General features: G+C 25.0%; 4 protein-coding genes across 6 annotated transcripts; 1 reads left to right on the top strand and 3 right to left on the bottom strand.

Moving 5' to 3' along the window:
- Positions 1-72: 72 nt before the first annotated feature.
- LOC141534135 (upstream stimulatory factor 1) lies at positions 73-3,628 on the bottom strand. Of its 3 annotated transcripts, none has more exons than XM_074253280.1 (5): positions 3,430-3,628; positions 2,893-2,960; positions 2,492-2,796; positions 2,249-2,419; positions 73-1,380 (listed from the first exon to the last, which is right to left on the bottom strand). In XM_074253280.1, the coding sequence occupies exons 1-5, from the start codon at positions 3,468-3,470 to the stop codon at positions 1,183-1,185; spliced, it is 783 nt and encodes a 260-aa protein (XP_074109381.1). In that variant the 5' UTR covers positions 3,471-3,628; the 3' UTR covers positions 73-1,182. The 3 variants fall into 3 exon arrangements, with proteins under 3 accessions (XP_074109381.1, XP_074109382.1, XP_074109383.1); XM_074253281.1 differs by having other exon boundaries at positions 2,492-2,790; XM_074253282.1 differs by having other exon boundaries at positions 2,492-2,772.
- Positions 3,629-5,487: 1,859 nt separating this feature from the next.
- On the top strand, positions 5,488-6,672 carry LOC141535322 (uncharacterized). The gene is made up of 2 exons (XM_074255190.1): positions 5,488-5,987; positions 6,094-6,672. Exons 1-2 carry the CDS (start codon positions 5,796-5,798, stop codon positions 6,670-6,672), a joined length of 771 nt encoding a protein of 256 aa, XP_074111291.1. The 5' UTR covers positions 5,488-5,795.
- A 443-nt stretch (positions 6,673-7,115) lies between these two features.
- Positions 7,116-8,295, bottom strand: LOC141535321 (uncharacterized). The gene is made up of 2 exons (XM_074255189.1): positions 7,753-8,295; positions 7,116-7,136 (listed from the first exon to the last, which is right to left on the bottom strand). Exons 1-2 carry the CDS (start codon positions 8,293-8,295, stop codon positions 7,116-7,118), a joined length of 564 nt encoding a protein of 187 aa, XP_074111290.1.
- A 92-nt stretch (positions 8,296-8,387) lies between these two features.
- Positions 8,388-9,980, bottom strand: LOC141534137 (uncharacterized). The gene is made up of 4 exons (XM_074253284.1): positions 9,793-9,980; positions 9,158-9,374; positions 8,828-9,024; positions 8,388-8,656 (listed from the first exon to the last, which is right to left on the bottom strand). Exons 2-4 carry the CDS (start codon positions 9,268-9,270, stop codon positions 8,523-8,525), a joined length of 444 nt encoding a protein of 147 aa, XP_074109385.1. The 5' UTR covers positions 9,271-9,374; positions 9,793-9,980; the 3' UTR covers positions 8,388-8,522.
- Positions 9,981-10,200: the final 220 nt, after the last annotated feature.

Raw genomic sequence — 10,200 nt, 5'->3', positions numbered from 1 at the left:
TGTAAAAAAAATTCAATGAAATATAAAAAAATTCATTATGCTATTTATAAGTTTAATTAAAGGATTAAAAAAAATAGTTTTATTTATTTTTTATTTTTTTTTTTAATAATAATATAACAATAACCCCGCGGTATATACATTAACGATATATTACATTTCTATTTAATAAGATTGCATAATTTTTTTCATACAGCCATTATCAATAATTTGTCTTTCACTCCGTTTATTTTAAATTTTACATGGGGTAAACTAAACTTATATTATTTTTATTTAAAAAAGTAATTTTACTTTTTCAAAATCTTGAATTAAAAATTATTACTTTTTTTTTTTTTTTTTTAAATTAATATATTTTAATGGTCAGAAATATAAAATTTTTCTTAGTAATTTTTTCTGACGTTAATTACAGCCATGGATTATTTTAATCTGAGATTAAATTTTAATAATTTTTATTTAAAAAATGTTTTTTAATTTAATTGACTAAAAAATGCATTGGCTAGTTACAATAAATTACTTTTTTTTTTTTTTTTTTTATAATATAAGTTCATTATTATTAATAATAATAATAATTAGCAGGTCCAGAATTTTTGCTTCAATTTTAAAATATCAATAAATAATTAATTAATTAAATTTTTTATATTACGGCGAATATATTAGTCGTATAAAAAAATTTTTAAATAAAATTTGTTTAAATTTTTAAAGCAAAAAATTTGAAAAATTTATTGTGGCTTTTAATTTTGAAATTAAGATGAAAATATTGATGGTAAAAAATCATAAAAAATATTTTTTTCTATGAAATTAAATTTTCTACTTTTTTTTTTCTAAAATCAACATTTTTGCCGTATTATTAAATATTTAAGCGATTAATTTTTAAATTAAGGCAAAAATTTTGGCCTCAATAATTGCCCATGTAGAATTAAATGCCTAATTAAATGTTAAATATAACTGATAAATTTTACTTATCGACTTTTAGATAACAAATCGTATTATGGCGTCTAAAGATAAATATTTATATTTACAATTTAAATAATAAGGTGGTTAAAATCAGTAACAAAGAAATAGAGAGATACATTGTGAGAGAGAATCGACAAAAAATAATATTAAATAAAAAAAAAATCCAAAATAGTAATATAAATGATTAATTATCAGTTAATATTAACTGATTACTATTAAATTAACTGTAAGCTAATTAATGTTAGATACTACAACATTAACTTTGCGTAATTGATCATTTTCACGTTGCAATCTTTGTACATGCTGTTTTAGTGCCGTAACTTCTTGCCGCAATTTTTCATTGTCACGTAAACATTGTCCTAGGCCTTGATTCGCTGCACGTAATTCTGTGATATATTCACACGCTTTTGCCAATATTCCACCCTTACTCTAAAAAATATATTCAAACTTATACATTAATAGTGATTAAAGTAAAACTAATTTAATCTTATCATTTTAATATTTTTATCTCTACTATTTTTGAGATAATTGAATTAATTTGTCCACCCTCTATCCGGTTAATCTTTTTCGTATATATTTAAATAATCATTTCCGGTTCTTATATCTTTTTTTTTTTCTTAATTTATCAACGCTAAAAAAAAGTAATATAAAAAAAATTTTTTATAAATTTTTAGCAACTAACAAAATTTAATACAAAAATTTCACATATGAAAATTAAAAAAACTAATAGTTGTCAATTTTAATGATGAAAATTAAATTAGTCGACATTTGAAAATTTTTAGAATTTTTTTTTTGTTGAAAAAATTATTACAAAAAAATTAAAAAAATTACCATTTTCAAAAAAACTTGAAAATTATAAGTGCAATTTTTTAGTTCTAATTTAATAAAAAAAAAAAAAAAAATTTGAAACGTCGGCTAATTAATTTTAGTATCCTTAAAAAAAAAAAGTATTGCATAAAAATTGAATTAGCCGTTATCTGAAAAATATTCAAAATTTTTTCTGTTGAAAAAATTATTACAAAAAAATAAAGAAAATTTTATTTAAAAAAAAAACTTGAAAAACTATAAGTGCAATTTTTTTAAAATATTTTTTAGTTCTGATTTAATAAATAAAAAACAAAAAGAAAATTTAAAACGTCGGCTAACTTTAGTATTATAAATACTGCATACTTTTTTATAAAATTAAGATTAATGTTAATTGATGCAATTCTTGAATTATTTATCTTTAAATAAGAATATTAATTAAATAAAGTCAAAGTGTCAAAACTGCATTGATAAAAAAATAGAATAAAATTACCTGTGTTTCATAATTAGTTTTTCCTTCACTGCTACTTCCATTCCCATTACTCGTACCCGAATTATTGCTACAATCAGGTATAATTTTACCAAGTTTAGCAATCCAATTATTTATTTTATCTCTTCGTCTACGTTCAACTTCATTATGGGTTGCTCTTCTCTTATCATCACGCTAATAATAATTAACAAAATAAATAACAAAAATAAACCAACAAAAATATTAAGAAAATAAATATTTGTATACCTTTTTTAGACCAGGTGTATTATTTCTCGGTGTTTCAATTTGTAATGTCGTTGTGCGTGGAGCAAGTGATCTAGAAGTTTGTGAAGTTGTAAACACCTCATTAGTACCACCGACAATATAAAATTGTCCATTAATAGGAGACGTCAACACTTGAACAGAATTATTCCCATGCTGCTGTACTGGTAATTCAATTTCGTTGCTAACCGAATTACCATTTACTTGTACAACTCGATAAGCTAGTGCTTCTTGATAACGTAATTCATCATCGGGTACTCCGTCCCCTGATAGAGGATCATATGCTTCATCAGCGATAGAAAAATTCACATTTTTTTATAATTATTGCTTAACTATTCATATCAATTTTGTATAATTATTAATACTTGAATAAAATTAATACTTACAATCACAATCGACTATTTCAGCTTCTTCAATAACGATACTCGTTTCATTTTCATCCTTTGAATTGCCACTGTAAATTAAATAATAATAATAATAATGAATGAAAATAAATTTAGCAGATATTTGATAACTTTAAAAATTTTTTGGAACTAATTTTTTTGTTAAATAAAATTTAAAAATTTTCTAATGACTGCTAACTTTAATGTCGTTAATAATAATAATAATAATAATAATAATAATAATAATAATAATAATAATAATAATAATAATAATAATAATAATAATAATTGTTGAATAATTACAAAACAATTCAATGAATATTTTTTTTTTTTTTTAATTGCACTGCTGGTAGCAATTGAGTTAATAATTTTAAAGTTTGTTAGAATAAATAGAAAATAATAAAAAAAAAAAAAAAATAACTAATTAAGTGCGCACTGTACACAGATGACCTTGAAGCGAATAACGATACGATTGTTGAAACAATAAATGCCATTGAAGAAATAAAAAAATAATAAAATAATAATATACTTCTAGGTTACCTGACGTCTTGTGGATCAAGATGACTGTCAAGAATGTCCATTATTTTTTAGCTAAAAAACGTTTGAATTTGTCGAAATTCACGTGAGCTGGTCACGGGACACGGCAACGAGGTCATGTGGTGCACAAGATGTCGGAATGCTCAGCGCGCGCATATGTTATCTTTTATTTTTTACCACTTTTATTCTTTTTTAGTTTTCTCGCTCTTGCTGCTTTGGCTGACTTGTGCTTACATCATCATCAACATCATCAACATCATTGCATCCGTGAATTTTGGGTAAATCACTTGTATGGTTGTCATATGTGTGGAAATTTTTATCTGTGTTGGTGAACTCGTTAATTTTAATAATTATTTTTAATTTATCTTCCTCAAGGTAGAGGGCGCTACTTGGATTTGTCGACATACAAAATTTCGGGAGAAATATATTTTTAAATTCAAATAAACAAAATGGAAGAAATTAAATTTTAATACCTGTCAGCTGAAATATAACCTAATAAAATGATACTGAAGTCAGCTGACAACTGTCAATTTTTATTTATTTTATATGGAAATAAATTTAGCATGAGAATTAACGTAGCACATATTTAATTATTTTGATAACAAGTAAATTACAGCAAAAAAAAAGTAAGTAAAAAAATTGACATCTAGAAATTAGAAAAAAATCAAAAATGCAGTTTTTTTTAAATAATTTTTTGGAACAAATCTTTTTGTTAAATAAAATTAAAAAATCTTTAAGTGACAGCTAAATTACATGTCATAGATTTAGCAGAAATTTAATAATTTTTTTTAACAAATAAATTATAGAAAAAAATTATGACACTAAAGTTGACAGATATTAAATTTTTTTTTGGAATTTCATAGCAATTAAATTATTAAAAAAAAAATTTATTAAAATGTTTCACCTGTGAAAATTAATAAAAATTACAAGTGAAAATTTTTAGAAGCAATTTGTTATTGTAATTAATTTGTTAAAAAAATTTTTAAAATTGACAGCTGACCGCTAACTTCAGTATTTAAAAAAATTGACATTTATAAATTTTAAAAAATTAAAAATGCAATTTTTTTAAAATTTCTATTTATAAGTTTTTTTTAATTTTCACATGTGGATCTTCTTTTAATAAATTCATTGATATAAAATCATAAAAAAAATTTTTCCGTCAACTTTAGTGTTATCTTAATATATAAAAAATATTATAAGAGATAGAATGACAGGTAAGAATTATTTGATACTCAATTTCATTGTTATTATTTGTCTTTTTTTTTTTTTTTTTTTTTTTTTTTTTTACATATAATCGATGAAAATGATTATCTATATAACTGAACATCAAATGGATAGTAATAAACAATGATACTAATGATACGGAAGTCAGCTGACAAGTGTCAATTTTTATGAAAATTAATTTAGCAGATATTTGATAATTTTAAGAATTTTTGTAACAAAAAAATTGACATGTAGAAATTTAAAAAAATAAAAAATGCAATTTTTTAAAAATAATTTTTCAGAACAAATATATTTGTTAAAAAAAAAAAAAAAAAAAAAAACTAAAAAATAAGCAAGTGACTGCTAACTTTAAGGTCATCAATTTTTTTAATTTTCATAACAAATTTTTCACAATAATTTTATTGCTTTAAGGGCAAGTTTTTCAATCCGAGATAAAATTTTATCCGATGCCAATATATTTTATTTTTATAGAGAAACTGGCACTAAAAGTTTTTATAAATAATAAATTATGGCAAAATAAAATTAGAAAAAAAATTTAGATGTAAAAATTCTGAAAAATTAAAGATGCAATTTTGTTGAAAAAAATTTTTAAAATGTTCTACTGCTAATTTTAATGTACATTAAAATAAGATTTTATTAAGTTTAATACATAAACTATGACACTGAAGTATAACACTGAAATTGACAGATATTAAAATTTTTTTTGGAATTTTATAGTAATTAATTATTAAAAAAAAATATTTAATTAAATAGTTTCACATGTGAAAATTAATAAAAATTACAAGTGAAAATTTTTAGAAGCATTTTTTTATTGTAATAGGGTATTTGCATGATTTTGATATTCATAAACTTTTGATATTTTTACATTCTATATAATTTTTTAAAATTTTTGGAAAAAAAATTTTTCGATTTTGTTCTTAAAAATTTAAATAATTTAATAAATAAAAAAAAAGCAGATATTTAAATGAATAAGTAGCTCCATCTCGTGTATGTGACGTCATAGTGCTTATTTCATTTGAAATTTTAAGCGCCAATCTCTTGTAAACACGTAGCAGGTGTAAACAATTGTTGTGTTAATTGTGATTGATTAAAAAAAGATCTGGTTGTGTTGTTTATAATAAAATAAAATTATTTAATTACTCGAAATGTCGTCAAAAAATGAGTTTTATTGGTGTATAGTTCCAACGTGTAGAAATACTGGTAAATCGACACTAGAAAAAATTTTTATAAATGTTCCATTAAATTCTGTTAAACGGAAAAATTGGTTAGATGCATGTGGAAATAAAACTCATTATTCATCATCAACTCGGGTTTATTGTTGTGAAAATCATTTTGACGTAAGTATTTATTAAAAATTTATTTTAATGTTTACATAAAATCATAACCTAAATTTGTGATTTTCGTCTCATTGCATGAATTGATGTTGAATTTTATTCATTTTAGCTCAAAGTGGATTTAGAAAATTGGCTAGAATGGACAATGGTTGGTGGTAACAAACGTATCAGGAATAATGTTATACCTCATAAATTTATTGAGCAATCAAAATCATTAAGCATGGGTGATGGAAGTAGAGAGAATCCTCAAGCTCCTTCAATGAAAGTTGATAAAGTAGGTACTGAAGCAATGGATCTAAATATTGCCAAGTTACGGCTGGATCAAGACTTAGGAGGTATAATGGACGATTTACATTCTGATCTATCAAATTTCAATACACCAGAAGATTTTCAAAAGAATAAATCCAATGTTTGTGACGATCCCCCTGCCACTGGAGGTCAAAAACTCCATGTTGGTGTCCAAGTAAAAATAAGGAGTTCATACAGAAGTGTAAAAGTTCAATGTAAACCTGTGACTAAAGATCGTTCATCATCTCCAATTGAGCAGTTGGTTGATGATATAAATGCGCATAATTTTATTTCTCAACCAGCTAATAATGATCAATTATTGAATCCTTCACCTAATACTACGAATTTATCTTCTAACACAACGGCTAGTTCATTCCCTACTTCATCAGATAATTTTTAACATCAAATGGAAGTACAGAAAATGAGTAGAAAAATGCATTTCAACAAGAAGAATTTCAGAAGCGTAATTTAAAGCAAACATTTGAAAGAATTCGGCTGTCACCTCATAAATACATCGGGATTCCAAGTGATTGCATGGATATTATCGATATTTTACGTATGGCTAATTTAAGTGACATTGATATATTTATTACGTTAAAAAAATAAGATTGAATGAGAGTTTTGCGATTTTAGCTGATGATTTTGGAATGTCCACTTCTAATATAAGTCGTATCTTTACTAAGACTTTGCCAGTCATGGCAGAATATCTAAAAGACTTTATTATATGGCCTCCATCAGCAAGAATTAAACTTCAGTTGCCAATAAGTTTCCGAAGCCGTTATGCAGCAGTAGAATCAATCATTGATTGTTTAGAAATTGAAATTGAAAAGTCAACAGATCCTGTTAAACAATCATTAACCTGGTCTGAATACAAAAAATGCAATACGGTCAAATATTTAATTTCTTGTACACCTGATGGCATAGTTAATTTTATTTCACCTGGATTCGGTGGTAGAATATCGGATGCTGAAATAGTTTCTCAATCTGGATATTTGGATTGTTTAAAACCAGGCGCTGCTATACTGGCTGATAGAGGCTTCAAACACATAGAAAATTTTGTAGTTGAAAAAAATGTACATTAATTAGACCACCAACAGTAAGTTCTGAGAAGCAACCAAATCATGATGAAGTGTTAGCAACAAAACGAATCGCGAGTCTCCGTATTCACATTGAAAGATTAACAAGAAGAATACGAGAATTTGAAATTTGCGAACCTCATTCATGTGTAAATTCTAAACTTATTCCACAGATGGATAATATAATGACAATCGCCGCAGCTTTAACTAATCTACAAGGACCATTGATCAAAAAACATAAGTTTTAAAAGTTGTTGTTCAATAAAAATGTAATATTTATATTAAGAATTCAATTTTTGTATTTTTTTATTAAATAATTTAATTTATTTCAATGAATTAAATAAACGCTTGAAAATATAATTTTTCCAAAATTTACTTAGGTCTTTTAGTAATTTTTCAACTACTTGTGAATCATAATCGATAATAATAGATTTAAATTGCCGTGTTTCTTCAAAAGTTGGGTCTGCTACGATAAACATTGCTTTATTTCTTCCTGTGAAAAGCATTTGCATTTGCATTTGAATAAAATATTTCATTGCAATTTTATTGTAATTGTCAGTGTCAATATAAGTGCGAAAGCTTTTTTGAGACGTCGGGCATTTAATTTCTACCACGAATTCGTCATCTATTGCATCTGGAGAAGCTCCTAAGTACGGGTGATTTTGGGATAAGAATAAACCACACTTTTGGAATTTACGCTTCAACTTTTGCTCAACTTGTTGTAAAACTGTAGCTTCCAGTTCTTTACCTCGTTCCATAGCTTTTGTATTGCGTAGTTTTTGACCTCCAACTAGCAACTCTACTAACGTTCCATTAGATGTATTACAGCGGGATGCTTCATAAGCTTTCGACGCTGTTATTCGTCCATACCGCAATGAAAACCAAAGATCACAATCTGCTTGGTATTGAGTTTCCTTTTCTATATTATCACACAAGTCAGGAGACATTCGATTTGCACTAAATTGTATAAAATTATCGCATAATGTTCCTCCTAAATTAATAAAGTCCACTAATAAATTGTGTATTGAGAGGCTTTTTCAGTATTCTCAGAGATGAAATACTTCAAGATTTGGCTCTGTACGTTTTTTTGTTTTGTTCTATTGACAAATTCTTGCAAAGTATTGAAAGACTTAGGTACAGCAGTAATATTTGTCTCAGAATCAAAATCTGTCACTCAAATGAATTTGATTGCTGACCCAACTTGAGATAAAACTGATTTACGCCAGTAACATTCAACATCAGTTGGAGATGGTTCTTCCGATCGTCTGTGTAGCCACATTAAAAACGCGATTGAGTGCTTACATCCACCTAAAAAAGGTATAACAAGAAGTGATTATTGGTTATAATATTATCAAAATATTTATTTTAACATATTATATAACGTGTGTATTAGATATGAATGTTTATGCAGGAAATTATGAAACAAACAATAACCGCAATGATTTTATTACTTGAATATTGTTAAATTATTTTATTTACCTGACGATGCGGCGCAATCATGACACTGAATCAATAAAATTTCTTCATCAACAATATTTATAACTACAGTCACTCTATATGATTTATTATGTACTCTGTGTTCAGGACAAATAAGACACTTGAGAGTACATTCAGGTCCCTGAAGCTTAATTTGTACATATTCAATGGCTGCATCTCCATATGACTTTCTCCCAGATCTATAATTCAAAATATTAAAATAAATATTATTTATGTAACAGCTAATGAATACTTAATGAACTTGTTGATAAAAAAGTACCGATTTATTTATAACTAATATCTAAATAAACAGCTGTATTAAAATATACGAACATGCTAGCTTTTGTTCCTTTCATTTCTGCTGATACAAAATCAGAGTTTGTAGCGAGATAAGTTGCAACTAAAGGTGCTTCACTAAAACCAGGATCCACTTTTCGCCGAGGCATTTTTATTAATTCGTTGATAATCACAAACTACACTGTTGAACTGATGCTTCTCAAAAGTCTTAGTATAACAACATTGACATGTTCATAACCTCCAAACACATTCACTTTAAATTTAAAAAACATTTCACAAAAATTTATTTCACTTTTAATTATTTTCAACAAAATCTAGCATTAAAAATAGGATGTATAAAACTTAAAATTAAAAAAACTTAACTTTAAGTTTTTAGCAATGTAAAATATTATACATGACTTTAAATGTTCATTCAAATATACGCGCTACAAACAGCACAATGACGTCACACCAATTACATCACGTTTTACATCACGTGACTTTTATGTAATTTAGGACCACTTTTATTTATTAAATTATTTAAATTTTTAAGAACAAAATCGAAATTATTTTTCTTCCAAAAATTTTAAAAAATTATATAGAATGTAAAAATATCAAAAGCTTATGAATATCAAAATCATGCAAATACCCAATTAATTTAAAAAAAATTTTTTTTTAATTTGACAGCTTACCCCTAACTTCAGTATTATCACTGAAGTTAACATTTAGAAAATTTTTTATAATTTTATAATTTTAATATTATCAAAAAAAATTTAATTAAAAATTTCACATGCGAAAATTGAAAAAAATTATAAATTTGTTATAAAAATAATAAAAAAATTGACAGTTGACAACTAATTTCCGAATCATTACAAACTATACTAAAATATAACTATTCCATGTTTTACTATACTTGCTTACTTAACACAAACTATAGCAGTCTAATGAAGCTTATTCGAGTACTAAAATGTAAATATGTTTATCTTCTTATAAAATTATCACACAAATATACGCAGTTTGTATTAAAAATATTTTGCATTTAAATGTTATTCAAGCAAGAAATGTTGAATGTTTTTTTTGCGGTGTTTTTATAATGATAT

Source organism: Cotesia typhae, unplaced genomic scaffold, assembly GCF_013202065.1.
Source record: "Cotesia typhae breed Kobodo isofemale line unplaced genomic scaffold, CoteBio_Ctyphae scaffold_13, whole genome shotgun sequence".
NCBI classification, from domain to species: domain Eukaryota; kingdom Metazoa; phylum Arthropoda; class Insecta; order Hymenoptera; family Braconidae; genus Cotesia; species Cotesia typhae.
The sequence above is the reverse complement of the archived record's forward strand: the minus strand, read 5'-3'. Positions and strand labels throughout refer to the sequence as shown.

Excerpts from the sequence above, each read along its gene's own strand:
- LOC141535321 (XM_074255189.1), bottom strand. The coding sequence starts at position 8,295 with ATGTCTCCTGACTTGTGTGATAATATAGAAAAGGAAACTCAATACCAA. Across the intron at positions 7,137-7,752 it reads TTATCGATTATGATTCACAA|ACCAGGTTAATGATTGTTTA; the intron begins GTAGTTGAAAAA and ends TTTTGTATTCAG.
- LOC141535322 (XM_074255190.1), top strand. The coding sequence starts at position 5,796 with ATGTCGTCAAAAAATGAGTTTTATTGGTGTATAGTTCCAACGTGTAGA. Across the intron at positions 5,988-6,093 it reads GTTGTGAAAATCATTTTGAC|CTCAAAGTGGATTTAGAAAA; the intron begins GTAAGTATTTAT and ends TATTCATTTTAG.
- LOC141534135 (XM_074253280.1), bottom strand. The coding sequence starts at position 3,470 with ATGGACATTCTTGACAGTCATCTTGATCCACAAGACGTCAG. Across the intron at positions 2,961-3,429 it reads CTTGATCCACAAGACGTCAG|TGGCAATTCAAAGGATGAAA; the intron begins GTAACCTAGAAG and ends TTTAATTTACAG. Across the intron at positions 1,381-2,248 it reads AAACTAATTATGAAACACAG|AGTAAGGGTGGAATATTGGC; the intron begins GTAATTTTATTC and ends TATATTTTTTAG.
- LOC141534137 (XM_074253284.1), bottom strand. The coding sequence starts at position 9,270 with ATGCCTCGGCGAAAAGTGGATCCTGGTTTTAGTGAAGCACCTTTAGTT. Across the intron at positions 9,025-9,157 it reads AAAGGAACAAAAGCTAGCAT|ATCTGGGAGAAAGTCATATG; the intron begins GTTCGTATATTT and ends TTTGAATTATAG. Across the intron at positions 8,657-8,827 it reads TGATTGCGCCGCATCGTCAG|GTGGATGTAAGCACTCAATC; the intron begins GTAAATAAAATA and ends TACCTTTTTTAG.